Source organism: Cyclopterus lumpus, chromosome 1 (genome assembly GCF_009769545.1).
Source record: "Cyclopterus lumpus isolate fCycLum1 chromosome 1, fCycLum1.pri, whole genome shotgun sequence".
Taxonomy (NCBI): domain Eukaryota; kingdom Metazoa; phylum Chordata; class Actinopteri; order Perciformes; family Cyclopteridae; genus Cyclopterus; species Cyclopterus lumpus.
The window spans coordinates 17,407,698-17,423,410 of record NC_046966.1 but is presented as its reverse complement, the minus strand read 5'-3'; the positions used below and the strand labels follow the sequence as shown (position 1 = coordinate 17,423,410).

At 38.4% G+C, this 15,713-nt stretch overlaps 2 protein-coding genes across 2 annotated transcripts; both read left to right on the top strand.

The window, feature by feature from the left end:
• Window positions 1-23: 23 nt before the first annotated feature.
• On the top strand, window positions 24-4,963 carry LOC117733990 (tetratricopeptide repeat protein 39B-like). Its single transcript, XM_034538003.1, has 18 exons — window positions 24-132; window positions 430-461; window positions 870-974; window positions 1,141-1,272; window positions 1,416-1,492; window positions 1,950-2,079; window positions 2,207-2,312; window positions 2,427-2,492; window positions 2,602-2,710; window positions 2,804-2,871; window positions 2,973-3,032; window positions 3,137-3,298; window positions 3,399-3,490; window positions 3,606-3,726; window positions 3,809-3,920; window positions 4,002-4,119; window positions 4,605-4,721; window positions 4,849-4,963. Exons 1-18 carry the CDS (start codon window positions 100-102, stop codon window positions 4,961-4,963), a joined length of 1,755 nt encoding a protein of 584 aa, XP_034393894.1. The 5' UTR covers window positions 24-99.
• A 2,531-nt stretch (window positions 4,964-7,494) lies between these two features.
• On the top strand, window positions 7,495-15,050 carry dnajb14 (DnaJ heat shock protein family (Hsp40) member B14). Its single transcript, XM_034537889.1, has 8 exons — window positions 7,495-7,699; window positions 10,865-11,024; window positions 12,147-12,292; window positions 12,515-12,715; window positions 13,147-13,232; window positions 13,432-13,541; window positions 13,839-14,011; window positions 14,157-15,050. The coding sequence occupies exons 1-8, from the start codon at window positions 7,561-7,563 to the stop codon at window positions 14,279-14,281; spliced, it is 1,140 nt and encodes a 379-aa protein (XP_034393780.1). The 5' UTR covers window positions 7,495-7,560; the 3' UTR covers window positions 14,282-15,050.
• Window positions 15,051-15,713: the final 663 nt, after the last annotated feature.

The following is a 15,713-nucleotide window of genomic DNA, read 5'->3' as shown; positions in this document are numbered from 1 at the left end:
TCACTCTATCTTGCAGCGAAGAGGGCTTTCGTCGCAGAGGAAAAGAAAGACACGACGTATAACCAACTTCTTCTTATCTGACTTAAATTACAGCATCAAATGGAGACGAGAACGAACAATTCACTAGAACAGGTATGTTTTAATGCAACGTCTCTGTTTGATATGCTTTTATTTATTTATCTAAATGTATTTTATTAGTCAAGATAGGTGGGGAGGAAAGAAGTTGAGTTTTTTTAAAGTGTTTATTCCCTTAATGCATCATGTTCAAATGTATGAAGGGAGCATGTTGACTGACATATCACATTTGACTCTACTTGTAATAAATATAATAATCGCAAAAATAAATTACATGTTTGGGTTCAGATTAAATGTCTCTCACATAACATTTCACTTAAAAAACGGACTTGAAATTGTTTTAATTTTTTTCAGGTGTACCTAAACAACATCAGTGAGGATTCAATGTAAGTGAAATTATGCTTTTATTTGATTTTACACGAATTTGTGCATGTTTTTCAAAGATTGGCACGTAGTGAAAATAATGATCCTATAAGAAATATCGTTTATCCGTGCAAATCGGATGCCATTTAATGAAATCTATTTGTTGTAATGCACAACACGCAACCACTAGAGGTCACTAAGTGATACTTTATAATGTATTCATTGTTCAAACTGTGCATACATATACTTTAAACCCTTTTGTTCCACACACTGAACTTGCCAACATGCTGTACATTTTACATCTTATCTCGGGTGAAGCCTGACGTTTACCAAAGTGCCACTTGTCTGCGATCCTTGGCTTATGACTTGTTATCAGATGCATTTCTGTTGGGATGTAGAAGCCTAAATTCATACATTATTCTTTCATTTAGATCACTTGAAATGGATTTAGAGGCCGCACTGAAGGAATGCTCCACTGCCCTCAACCTTTTTCTGAACAACAAATTTTCTGATGCTTTGGCTCTCTTAAAACCCTGGTTAGTACACCGACACTTAAACAACAATCTCCAGCTGACTCTGAAGCTTTGTGTGCAGCTGTTTCACTCTGCTGGTTGTACGATAACATTTAGTTATATTATTTAAATCTCACACTTATAATATCCTGTTGGTTTATTGAAACATCTTTTCATTTGTCCCCTTCAGGAAGAATCAGAGCATGTACCACGCAATGGGCTACAGCAGCATCTTGGTGATGCAGGCAGGCATGACCTTTGAACCAAAGGACATGGATGCTGCCATGGCGTCACTGGGTGAATCCCTGCAGACGTGCCAAAAGTACGGTTGAACTGCTTGATACAAGTTTAAGATTTAAGTTCCCACTTCAACAATGTGTACACAATGTGTAACTAAAAGCATTGAAACACCGTCCTGATTGTCTTTATTGATTTGTCACCATACTGTGTATTCCTTAACTTTAGATTTCGTAAGAAAACTGGAATAGTGGAGACTTTAACCAGCCTGTGGACGAGGCAACCAGCTGACAACCTGACAGAAGGTAAGCTTGCAGACTATATGGCTCTATGGTAAGGAGGTGAAATGTGCCATAAGTACCATTTTAGTGTAATTAGAAATGAAGAATATGTAATTGTATACAGAAGGTGAACATAGGGCATGGAGAGTAATTGCACTGCAATTGGGGAGGGAATGCAAAACGGCCCAAAGAAAACCTGTGAGGATGTGGAGTTTAGAGACAATGAGAATATATACAATGAATACAACACAATTTATCAATTAATCAATCAACATCTGGATTAATGCTATAATCCAATATTAGTTGCAGCACAAATAAAAGTGTTGTTACAGTTAGGCCTGCCCATTTTCAATTATGTTGTTCTTTATAATAAATGACCCTAGAACACTGATTACAGTTTATACAAAATGTGTATTGTGTTAAATTTTTTGTCTGAAAAGTAGTTTTCATCCATCATTTGATGTTTGATTCTTGTTAACAGAGGAGATGCATGCAGAGCTGTGCTATGCGGAAATTCTGCTGCAGAAAGCAGCTCTAACATTCCTGGATGAGACTATAATCGGCTTCATCAAAGGAGGAATGAGAATCCGAAACAGTTATCAGATTTTCAAGTAAGAAGCTTGAATGGGGGTGTTTTGTTGGGGGCATGATGCCATAACCAGACATTGAGAAAAGGGAAATAATATACGTTATCATATTTGATCATATTTTAAAATGATATGTTGTCTCCCACATTAGGGATTGCCAGGCATTGGTCAATGTCACAAAAGACATTAAAAATCAGAAGAGCACGTACATACATTTTAAGGGCGGTGTCAACATGGGCATTGGATCATTTAATCTGGTGAGTCATACAGTGGAACAGTGTTTTTTTTGTTCTGTTTTTTTTCTAAACAAACAAAGTATTGCTGTTAAGTTGTATCCAACATGTAACCTTTATTTCTTTCTTTATTTTTAGATGTTGTCTCTGCTCCCATCCAGAGTCATTAGACTGATGGAGTTTTTGGGCTTCTCAGGAGACCAGGTAGGTGCCCTCAGTACTTTTAAAATCTATTAAAAAAAGATAGCTTTTGTATGGTTATTTTTTTTTTTTTTACATCAAATCGAAGAATCATTTGCCAATTTTCTTACAGGAATTGGGTTTGTCGGAGTTGAGGGAGGGAGCAGCCGGCGACAGCCTGCGCTCCATCCTCAGCACCTTGACGCTGCTGATGTTTCATCTCTACATTACTGTTATTCTGGGTAATTTTATTCCAGGTACAAGCAGTATTCTGTCATTATGTCATGATTTGTAATGGGCAGAAAATTCTTACTCTGTTCATGTTCTTTCCCCAGGTACTGGTGAAGGAAACCTTATTGAGGCTGAAGCTCTGCTGGAACCCTACATCCAAAAGTTCCCCAATGTGAGCAGTGATAATCGCTGATTCTAACTCATAGCAGCCCACTACTTACATTCAGAGAAATGGCTTCATTTTAATTTCATTTGTCTGTGTGGCTTCCACAGGGAGCACTCATTCTCTTCTACATTGCAAGAATTGCTTTGCTCAAAGGAAACTTCACTTTTGTGAGTACGAGTAATAACTGGTCTAAAAAGTATTTTTTCTTCTTTAAAAAAAAAAAACATAAAAAAAACAAACTGAAACCCTGTGTGTCTGGGTTTTTCTGCAGGCCCAGGAAAAGTTCCTAGCTTGTATTGCAGCACAGGAAGAGTGGCGTCAGATTCACCACCTGTGTTACTGGGAGCTGATGTGGGCTTACTCATTCGAACAAAAGTGGAGGGAAGCGTACCGATATGCTGACCTGCTCTGCAAAGAGAGCAAGTGGTCCCAGGTGACGGATACAACCTTTTCTCCGTTTGCCTGTGCAAAACTGCTCAAGTATTGACATTGTTTTTATTTCTTGCTACAAGCTGATTAGTCTTCTCTTGCAGGCCACCTACACATTCCAGAAAGCTGCCATCTTGAGCATGCTACCAGAGGAGGAAGTGGCTGAACTGGGAGAAAATGTGGGAAAGACATTCAGGTGTGTGATGGAGACAAGCATCATTTGTGTATCGGACTCTGTTGTAAGGTCTATAATAATCGCACAATCGTTTCGTAACTGTGAAACGTGGTTTTGGTGTTTTATTTGTTTGTAGGCAGGTGGAGGGTCTCAGAATAAGGATTGCTGGGAAGTCTATCCCAACGGAGAAGTTTGCAGCAAACAAGGCAAAGCGCTACTCTTCTTCTACCCCTGTGCAACTAGTGGTGCCTGCTTTGGTGAGGATGCATGTGCACTCCTACTTTCAATGACTCAACACTAAAACTGAGTACTGGCTTGACAACACATCTTTTCCCACAGGAAATGATGTACGTGTGGAATGGTTTCACAGTGGTTGGCAAAAGACCAGAGTTGACTAAAAGCATCTTGACCACCTTGGAGAAAGCAGAGGAGCAACTCAGCGACGATCCAAGTGAGAGGAACAGCAGAACTTTAAAGCACATTTAATAATAGTTTTCAACGTGACACTAAAGGCATTTTATCTAATGTTTAGATCCATCCGCGTATCACCTGGATGACCAGTGTGTTGTTCAGCTGCTGAAAGGCCTGTGTCTAAGACAGCTGGGGCATCTGGTCCAGGCTGAGCTCTGCTTCAATCATGTCATTTCCAGGTGAGGCCATCTTAATGCCAATGCAACACAAACTGAAACATGGTCACAAATCATACACAACACATTTAACTTTTTTTCTTCTGTCCTTCAACACTGGCCAATTGTGTTATTGTTTTGTCTCTTAATGGCACTTCACATTCTACAGTCTAATGTGTTAATTATTTTGTCCATTTCACTTTATGAAAGGAGTTGTATAACTCTTCCTTCACTGTCCGCTATAAATATGGACATCTGAAGAGACTCCATCAAGATGTTTAAATAAATCCTACATTTGTAACGTCTTGTCAGGATATATTTTAAGTCATATGATTAGAACTGCATTCACTGTATTTTGTATTTATCCATATACACCTAATCTTAAAGAACATGATTGATAGAATATTTAACCTCTCAGTGTGGTGTTAAGACTTCATAACTTAAATGCGGCCTCTCTCATTTATTTGAACACCACTGAACTGACTTTGATTAATAATTTTTTTGGACAGTGAAAATGATATCAAGCACGACAACTACCTGGTGCCATTTACCATTTATGAGCTCGGCCTGTTGCACAAGCAGAAAGGTGACATCAACACAGCCATCAAAATGATGGAAAATGTCAAGTAAGTGTTTTCAACTCATCCACAGTCCTATATGAACGCACAGGACATATGCAATATGTCTGCTCAATAAAGTGAAATGATATTCTGCCATAATATACAAAAAGTGAATAAGTGATTTTATTTATAGGATGAACTACAAAAACTACAACATGGAATCGAGGCTGCACTTCCGTATCCACGCAGCACTCAACACCATGGGCTCTTTTTCAGCCAAACTTCCCCCTTCACGCACGCCAGCTTAAGAGTCCACAGCAGGAAGATCAACAAAAAATAGAAGCAAGCAAACCCAACTCAAAGTCTCACCCTGTGTGCTGCCCTCAGCTCTGTGTATTGAACTCATCCAGATGGGTATCTAACTGTCCGCTCCTTGATAATGGTACTGTGTACATGCAAACTTACAGTTACAACTAAGTTTTTTATTTTTATTTCTTTGAATTTAATCTCAAGCTTGAACATCAGGAGACTCCGCAGGTAGCTTGAAGATGAGTTGGTTATTTCCAATAAATATCCCTACAGCTTATCAGATTCACTGTATGTTCTGGTAACATGAATAAGTCTACTTTTGATAAAGTTATCTAAAAAGTAGCAAATTAATTAAATGTTGTCCTATATTTAATGCTGGCACAAAATGTAAGGCACATACCAAATGTTGATACATTTGATCACTTAACTCTGATTAAATACATCATGAAATCCAAAATGAATTGTGTGTTTGTGCGTTTATTAAAGGAGAAATGTGCTGGTGCTATCTTGTTTTTACGGAAACTGTATGTGAGGTTAAATGTGTAGAGTGGTCTAATATTTGCCATAGTATCCTGGAAAATTGGATCTTTCTGATCACCTCTACTGTATTTTGAGTAATGGTGGACATCTTTGGTGATTACAATATGATTTGCATCCAGTTTCCATCATTGTACCGCCTTGCTAGTGAGAATATGGAAGTACAATTGCAGTGGTTGGCTGCTATGAAGGTTTTGTCAGTTTCACTGCTAAGTTCATACTTTAGCTTTTGAGATTTTAAGTACATTTAACTTATACTTCTGTGTGTTTTCTTAATTAGGATTTTAAATAACTTGTAATGGAGGTTTACTGACCCCGTTGCCTTCCAAAAATAGGCCAGTACGAATGCTGCTTGCTTTGTTTAGACGCATGCAGTTAACAACGAAATATCCAGTTTCCAACATAAAGGCAATTCATTTCTTACAATTGCATCTTTTCTAACATAAACAGAAGGCAGCCACGTTCTCATCATAATCCATTTTCTTAAACCATAGACTACAAGAATTCATAACATTAATTATCACTCTTGTAAAGGAGATTTTTAATCTCCATGAGGCTTTTCCTGGTTAAATAAATTAAAATGTAATCACACGGTCAAAAACGTATTGCTCCCACAATACAGCAACACCGGTCTCTAGTGATCCTCGTGATTCTATTGACCTTTTGGCCTAATTGACAGCGGCCCTACCAAGTGTTGGGAGGTTTAACAAAAACATGGCTCTTACAGGAGGATAGCAAGCCATATTAACTCGCTGTAGCGCTGGATAACGTTTTGCAGGATAAGCACGGTGGTGATGTGACAAATGGTGGTCTCTACTCAGTAGTAGCAGTAGTGGTAGTTGTATTAGTAACAGTAGTAGTAATACTAGAATTATTAGCAGCATTATAGTCACAGTATTAGTAAGTATTTCATCCAAACATCTTCATGTTAAGATACAGTTAATATATGGGGCTATAACAGGAAAGACAGACAGGAGGTGTCCCAATACCTTTTACTGAATATCTCCAAGTAATTTCTGTATGTGTGTGTGCGTGTGTGTCAAACTGCAGTAATTAGCTCATATCAATCACCTGTGCCTGCCAACATCAAAGGTTGCCATAGTGATAACTTCAATAAGACTACAGTTCCATAGGCTAAACATGGATTTAAAGCTGAGGAACACCTGTCGAACTATCTCAAAACTCAGATAACCGTAGCTCCTATTGCTTTGATATCAGCCCTTGGAGGAAGGACATCTTGACTTTCCTACGTTGGAAAAGATGCAATCCTATTACTACAGCTACAACTACTACTGCTGCTGCTACTTTTTCTACTATTATTGTTGATGGAACTGTTTTTTGTACTACACCATTGATACTTCTGCTGCTACTTCTACTACCACTAATAAAACTTCTGCTGCTGAAACTATACTATTCTTGTTAAAACCACTACTTCTACTATGACACAGTTTAGCGCACATGTTCTCCTGCATTGTATTTTAGCTTTTGGATTTGATGGATAATGCAGTTCCAATCCTGCCACTTTTCAAATTCAAGGATCAGGTTTTTCAGCTTTTGGGTTTTAAATTTTTTTCAGGAAAGTAATTCAGTTGAATACTTTTTCAGCAAGTAGTTTCCTTATTCTGTATTTTCAGCATTTTTTTTAATTTTTTCAAAGGCTTCATCTTTCAGCATTTGAACGCATTTTCTAGTTGTAATTGTTCTGTTGTTCCACAGGGTGGAGTCATCCGGAGTCAAATTATGGGTAAATATCATCTTCCACAGTTCCACTATTACAGTATTGGTCTCCAAAAACAATGTTGTAATTGCAATCACATTTTAGTAAGATCTCCAACCCTTCAATTAAATAAAAAAGTTAGAGGCTGTGAAACCATTGATTTAAAGGTTTTAATCTTCCCTCATTACCGTCTTTGATCAATCGCGATTTTGCAAGATAACGTGGGACGTAACGTTACACTCATTCATCACTGGACTCTGGCTGTCAGTGCTGGGGACCACGTGGTTAGAGCGATGATCAGCTGACTCTCTGTCGGGGTAGGAGGAGGAGGAGGAAGAGGGGATGAAGATGGAAGGGAACAGGGACGAAGCTGATAAATGTATAAATATAGCGACGAAAGCCCTCAATGCCGGAGACAAAGAGAAAGCGACCAAGTATCTAATCAAAGCAGAGAAGCTGTACCCAACGGACAGAGCCAAAGGTAGGGCCGCTGGTCTCTGACCGGTCAATGCTAACCTATAACTAGCTACACAAGGGTTAGCTAGCACAGCTGACGTTTGTTAACAGCATTCACGCCTCTAGCGCAAAGCAGCTCAAAGCAGCTCTCGCATCAGCCGTTGACTAGTTGGCCACTGTATTAAATGATTGGTTAACGTTAGCCGAGAATAAACTGTTCATTTAAGACAATAAAGCAACACATATCCGAGTTCGCGTTAGCTAATTTGTGGGCCTGGCTTCGTGTGAGCTGAACTAGCCTTCGCTCCAGCGGACCGGTAATTTGGATTATATGAGGCGACGTTAAGTGAGTACGTGTTTGCTTGTAACGTTACTTCTAGCAGCTATCGGTGAGGCACCGCGGAGCAAAAACACAAGGCAGCGAATCGTGTGAGATCAATACACCATCACAGATTCAGCGGCTAACGTCCATGCTAGCTGTCATTCATTGTAACATCATGACGACCAGCTAGCTGACTTTAGGAGCATTTTTGTGAGCTGTCGTTTCACATTCACGTCAAGTAATAGAGGTTGGCCGAACCGACTTTAACCCAAGTTATTACTGCTGGTTGCGTAAAGGCCGTGGGTTTCTATGGGTTTCGATGAAGGCAGAACAAGCAAGTGGAGCCCGGAGAGGGATGTAGTCACGGCTACGACTTCATGCTGGCCAGCCGACTGCCAATCCTTTAATTGAATGATTGACCCGGGAGTGTAGGCTAATCCACAACTGTCTGTGAGCTGACGGTAAACAGGTGTTAGGCTCAGTCAGGATGGGACTGACTAAAGTGTGTTGGATTGTAACGTTATTTCTAAAAGGCTCTTTTTATACGGTATTCTGAGTGACTAACAGGGTAGATACACTTTGACAATGATGACCTGTAGCTCTTTAGTTGTTTAAATTGTAACTTGGCAATTAAAAGTAACGTTATTACAAAGCTAGGAGAAAGATTGCGTATATTGTGTAGATATCGTAGGACCCTCAATTCTAAGCAGTAACACTTCTCAAGCTCCCACATGAAGCTAATAGATAACTTGCTTTTCCAAAGCAGTCGCTTAAAAAAAAAGACTCTTTACAGCACCCACGTGTACACCTATTAGCTGTTAAGATAAGTAAATTCCACTCATTGGTTTTGTGTTATTTCAGCAAGATGTCAAGGAACGCCACGGGTTTTTGCAATCCACATGCACACCATAGCATGTGCATAAGAGATTGTGTAAAGACCAGGCTTTAGACAATGTGCCAAAGATGATGGGTGTTATTGTTGGAGCTGAAATAAATATTATTTAGGAAAAATATGTACATTTAGGTCCGTATTGAAAGGAGCAGGGGAGTAAAGAGGCTTTGTGGGTTCCCTAGCATTTGGCACTGGCAATATTAGAGGTCACAATCCTGGTTGTTTAGGGGCTTCTTCTGTGTCTTTTTGTGTGAGTAACCAGGGAGTGTGTGTGTGTGTGTGTGTGTGTGTGTGTGTGTGTGTGTGTGTTCCCTAACCAATACAGCATTTTTACACCAGCATTCCTCATGTGATGGGTTGTACCTGTATCACGGTTATGATCACATTTGCCCTACTCTCTTTCAGTTATCTGGCATCAGTAGGCTTGTTATCAACTGGCTCAAAACAGCATTTTTCAGTCGGCTGTAAATGTGTTCACATTAATAAGGGTTGGTTGTAACAAGCTGTCAATATAATAACATATCACAATATGGCACCAAGAGGAGTTCATTTGGTCAAATTAATAAATTAAACATTAGTATATTAAACTATTGATCGGTGTAGGCAAATAAGGTTGTTGCTGTTGCAAACACATACGATTCAGCATGACAAACGCATGCTGAATAGTATGCAAAGAAATACAGTAAATATGACTTAAGTAGTCTAGAGTGCTATAGGAAAGGGATTATGTTAGTGTCCTTGTTATGTTACACATGACTGCATAATGATGAATAATAAGGAAGATTAGAACAGATAAATGCATTTGAGAGAGATGATTAGTCTGTCCTACTGTTGCTGTCCTGTATTTGAGTATATTTTTGTATCACTGACCATATTTTCTTCATGGATGGCAAACTTGACCCTTAAGTGCCTTTCACTCAGGACGTGGTTTGCGCTGCATGCAGTCAGCGCTCATGCTTTGCTCAATGCAGCAAAAGCCGCTGTGGAGCTGTGCAAGCCATTGGAAATAATGGATGTTGTCGCATTCTGTGTGAAAGGCCCAACTACTGAAAGGACACTGCTAATGGTCTAACTTAGTAATAATAAAGGCTTAAGGATAACAAAAGTTGAATCAAGGTACTGATGAAACACTGAATACAATAAAGCGGGCACATTTCAAGTTTGTATTCTTTATGAATTGAAAGTCTCATCACTACACAGTGGGCATATTTAGTATTAATACAATCATCTGTGTCTTTTCAAAGGTCCTTTGGGTTGAAGTAATTTAGATTATACTTGTTACTGTCAACCTGGTCCTGTCAAAGAATTATAGTGTAGTAAATATTTAACAGTAATTGTATTGATCATTGACCACTTGGTTATGGTCAGGTGGAGGTGGTTGTTGGGAATGTATGCATTTATTTCCTTTTGATGTGGGCATCTTTACTTGACTTTGCACCACAGACCACTGTGGGGATTTAATCTTGTTATAAATGAGCTGCTGCCATGCCACTGGAATGCCAGGTTTCATCCAAACCTGTCTTGCATTGTCCTGTCATGTTGCAACACATGCTGATAATGCACAATCATGTCTCTACAAAACATAACATGGTACTAATTAAACAAGATTAAATCAAATGTTTTATGTGTACAAAAAGAATCACCTCTTTGCAAGATTTTCCTTTGGCTTCAGTTGCTGCAGTATGTAAAAGCTGGCCCACTGAAAATCATCATGCTCTTTGTTCACTGCACCCAATAGGTGCCTGGAACTTTTCCACAATGTTGAGTTTTAGTATGACTCTTCCTCTGAGTTTTGATGTACTTTGGCCTCCTTGTACCGTACCAAATGTAGTTTTGTTGTGTCTGAGTAAAGCTGTGCAGTAAATAATATTTGATTATAATGTACAACTTTGTATTGAATCTTGAAAACAAATCTGAAATACTTGGACACTCGTAATTTGTAATTTATTAACCCTACGCCGCTTCTTCTCCTTTAGCTTTGTTGGACGCATTAACAAAGAATGGGAGCTCAGCGGGTAACGGTGCATATCGTAGGAGACAAGCAGAAAGCACCGGTGCACAGCCAGGCGGGGCAGGCCAAGAGTCTGGAGAGTCTTCGAAAGGCTTCAACAAAGATCAGGTTGAAGGTGTGCAAAGGTGAGAACTTGAGGATTCCCTGGGTCTTCCCTTTCACACTGTATTTCATTGTACACTAATTGGTACTCTAATCAGTCCTACTCGTATTTTAATGATTTCCTACAATTGATCCAGTGACAGCAGTACTGTTTCCATCATACTTGATTAGCCCTTTCATCTGCGGCTGCAGGAGGACACTGTAGTCTCTGACTGCAGTGTTGTGCACACAACGCTAATTGTCATGGGAACTTTGTCTTGGACGTGAGGGGATAAAGTGAGAGACGTTTAGCGGTGTGAAATGGATACCAGGTCACCACAAAAGGCTAGAATCTTAGACCACGAGATAGGACTAAAGCTAGAAAAAAAGCAACTTGAGTGCATTTAGAGGATAAACATGCTGCCGGTCATTATGTAATCCTCTCAGTCTATTGCACTTTAACATATGTAATCATTCTATTCCCTCATGTTTTTATACTAAATCCTTTGGGGAGGCTTCAGTGAGTTATAAATTGCATCATATCTTAAAATAACACCAGTTTACATAAAAAATGTCTCCCGTGTGACTTGATTAGTAATCTTACTCCAGTCATGATTCAGTGGCGGGTAGAATGGACGTATCATGATTATTTGATCATATCATTAACGTTTATTCAAATTCTGTTTTCTGTTTTACAGCTAATTGTAATCATAAACTAACAAAATAACTTATTGTATTTATTTTTGATATTTGAAGAGTAATGTCTGATGTAGTGGAATAATTGAACATCAGTTTAATTATACAATATGTGAATTTTCATACATTTGCTTTTTTGCAATTCATATTGATATTTGAAAAATATTGATATTCATTTTGTCACATTGATTTCAACCATAGGCCAGTGTGTATGCTGATATATTCACAAAAGTGTGTATATATATATATATATATATATATATATATATATATATATATATATATATATTATATATATATATATATACACATACATACATGTTGACATTCATATGGTGAAAGGTAAAGAAGATATACCACTAAAGTGAAGCTTGCGAACGTAACATTTTCTTTATCTGCCTTTCTGTTGGAGTGTCCAAAAGATCCACTGAATGGTGTTCAGCTGCTCCACTTCTGTCCCTTTCTTTCAGAATTAAGCGGTGTAAGGACTACTATGAAGTGCTGGGTCTCACTAAAGAAGTCAATGAAGATGACCTAAAGAAAGCCTACAGGAAACTAGCGCTCAAGTTCCATCCAGACAAAAATCATGCACCTGGAGCAACAGAGGCCTTTAAAAGTAAATAATTGCTATTTGCTGATCTATTTCAAATGTAGCTTGCATGTGATGTAAAATAATGCATGTCATGTAAACGTTGAATATCTATGCATTGCATTTTTATGTAAGTGTGTGTGTGTGTTTTTATATATGTATGTATGTATATACTGTATATGAACTTAGAAAAAACAGTTGGCCATGATTTCTTCCCCTTCTTGATACATGAATTGGGTCTTCCTCCAGAGATTGGTAATGCATATGCAGTGCTGAGCAACCCAGACAAAAGACGTCAGTATGACCTCACTGGAGGAGAGGAGCCGAGCAGCCCGGGTCACTCGCATGGAGGAGGCGGAGGAGGAGGCTTTGACTTCCACAGGGGCTTCGAGGCCGACATCACTCCTGAAGACCTCTTCAACATGTTTTTTGGAGGTGGCTTCCCTTCCTGTAAGTGAGCCAATACAATTATTAATGTCCCACTTATATTGAGTTAGTGTTTTATCAAAGTGTATTTACATTTTATTGTTATGTCAGTTGTCAATAATTTTATCTTTTGATTTAGATGTAGTGTTTAAGTGAGAAATATAACCATGTTACTTTGGTGTGTTGGTGAATAGTGACTTGTGTACCCTTTTCTCCTCTTCCTCCATATATTACTTTTGCTTTTTTTTTGGTGCTTTTCTTATGTAGCGAAATGGGACTACAACTACATTTTGTTGTGCGAGCCTGTTGCACAATAACAATAAATTAAACCTTGAACCTCAACGTAGAACAGCCTGAACATGGTTGTGAATACTGAATCTTTGTGAGTAGGTGTAATTGGTGACATAGTCCACCTTCTTTGTGTCTGACCGCAGTCATAATATTTGTATCTACAGCAAGTGCACACACCTTCACCAACAGCAGAACAAGCCATAGCAATCAGACGGACAACCGACAAGAGAGAACAGAAGAAAGGGGAGATGTATGTACATTGGTTGAGATGTTGTACAATATATATATATATATATATATATATATATATATATATATAAATATATATATATATATTTATTTTTTTTCTTTTATAAAAAAAGTATTAAACAATTTATTTGCACATTTACATTATTATTTGAAATGGTGTGTGTAAAATGGAGTACTCATTGAACAGTGTTTTTCTCCAGGGTGGTTTCTCAATGTTTATCCAGCTGATGCCCATCGTGGTCCTGATTTTAGTGTCGATACTGAGCCAGATGATGGTTTCCCCTCCACCCTACAGCCTCTACTCTAGACCGTACGTATACGCACACACGCTCACAAACATTTTCCTTTTTTCATTGCTGAGGCCGCTAATAACAACTGTCAAATTCACTTTCCATCAGTAGAACATGTAATGTCATAACATAGGAAACTAGAAAGTATCCATCTTCATGCCTTTTTAACATGTACTATGAAAAGTTGACACATGCCGCTCATCCTGGTGTCACAGCAAAACTGATCCTTATAAAACATCTTCAGGGTGCAACATATGTGGGGAACAAATGCATTTCAGTGTTTTCACAACAACTTGTATTTCCTCCATCTCCTCCAGGTCCACGGGTCAGACCATAAAACGGCAGACAGAAAACCTGCATGTCGACTACTACGTCGCTAGAGATTTCAAGTCGGAGTTTAAGGGCTCTGCGCTGCATCAGATTGAGAAAAGTGTGGAGGACGATTATGTATCTAATGTTAGAAATAACTGTTGGAAGGAGAGACAGACAAGTGAGTAATCATGTTTTATAATACACCATCAGAGCTAGCTTCGTGAATTCAATAGTAGTCTCTGCTTTGCACTTTTTTGTTTACTGGACTACTATTTTTATAAAGAACAATTAATTACTAGCGTTTTCCTGCTTGTCTCATCCAGAAACGGACCTGCTGTATGCTGCGAAGGTATACAGGGACGACAGGATGCGCAAGAAGGCAGAACTTATGACCATGGACAACTGCAGGGAGCTGGACAGACTAAATAAGCTATTCAGAGGAGGATGAGTTGGATGCTTTTAGATCGTGTAAATGTAAATTAATAGATGTGTATGTTCATGTTTTTTTTAAGAAAGAGTCTTTACACTAGAAGCAAAAACTTACTGAAATTATTTAGCTCTATTGTTGAAGTTTAAAATGTCCCTCTCCTCATAACCTCCCCCCAGCCACCTCCCTCTCTCCAGCCTGACCCCAGGAACCGCCTTGTTAGCAATCTACACTCGCTGTAGAAAGCCCCAGACCTGTTTTTTCTTTTTCACTGTTTTTCTCGTATTTTTCTGGAAACAAGATGGACAAGGACACTTGATTGTAAAGGCATGTGCTTTGAGTCGTGAGAACCCAAACAAATCACTGTTTTAAGATCAACAAACAGCTTTTGGCATCATCTGCTTGACATAAATATAATATGAGAGACTTTTTAGGTTTGTTTGGAGGTGCTGTCCTCCAGTCAAATTCATTTTGTGAAGAACACATAAAGAAAAGAACGCAGTGCTACTTCTAGCTTCCCGCTCAACCCCGAGTGTGGAGGTAGGTCAATGGATCATAAAGAGATACCCGTGATTTTGCTACTAGAGAAGATTTTATGTCGGCATCTTCAAAATGTGAAGTTGGTTTGGACTGAACTCGGACGGACGTGGAAACTGTTATTCATAAATGGTTGTACATTTTCATTTTTGAATGTTTGAAATGTATGCAGTAATTTAAGAAATTATAGAAGAAACAGATTTTCTTCAATGCTCGCCTAATCATTTAAATAAAGTAAAATTAATACCATTGACTGAATTTACATGTGTCTCTGATTCAAATGGCCAATTCCCCAAAAGTTCAAAAATAGACACACTTTCACTTGCATCTAGTAGTATAGCCATGCAGATTGTGCAGTTTATTTGCCAACGTTTAGTCAGTTCTGAGATGTCTGCTGCTATTGGAGGTAAAACAGACTTTCTTTTGAGTAATGAGACATCTGACAGTGGTGGAATATAACAAACGTACATGTGACGTATCGTGTGTGTGTGTATATATATATATATATATATATATATAGGGAGAATATACTCGTGACCTCTTTATGTATGTCACCTGTAGTAATTTAATGAAGCCTAATTCTTACACTTCTATAGTCTTGTGAAAGACCAACACAAGAGAAACATATTAAACATGTACTAAAAGTATTTGCACCATCCCAACACAAACTTATAAAACAGTGGAATTTACATCCATTAAATAAGCTAGAGAAGACTCAGAAATATCAAAGAGAAATCAAGAGATATGGGCTAATTTGAAAGTGCATTTCAGAGAATACACACACAAACGCATAACAAGATAAATGTTTCACTCTTGGTGAACGTACAGAACTTAACATAAATATAACCCTGTAGTGGAAAGAACATTGTAAAACTCATTTAACATGCAGCTACGTCGAACTGAATAAACTACAAAT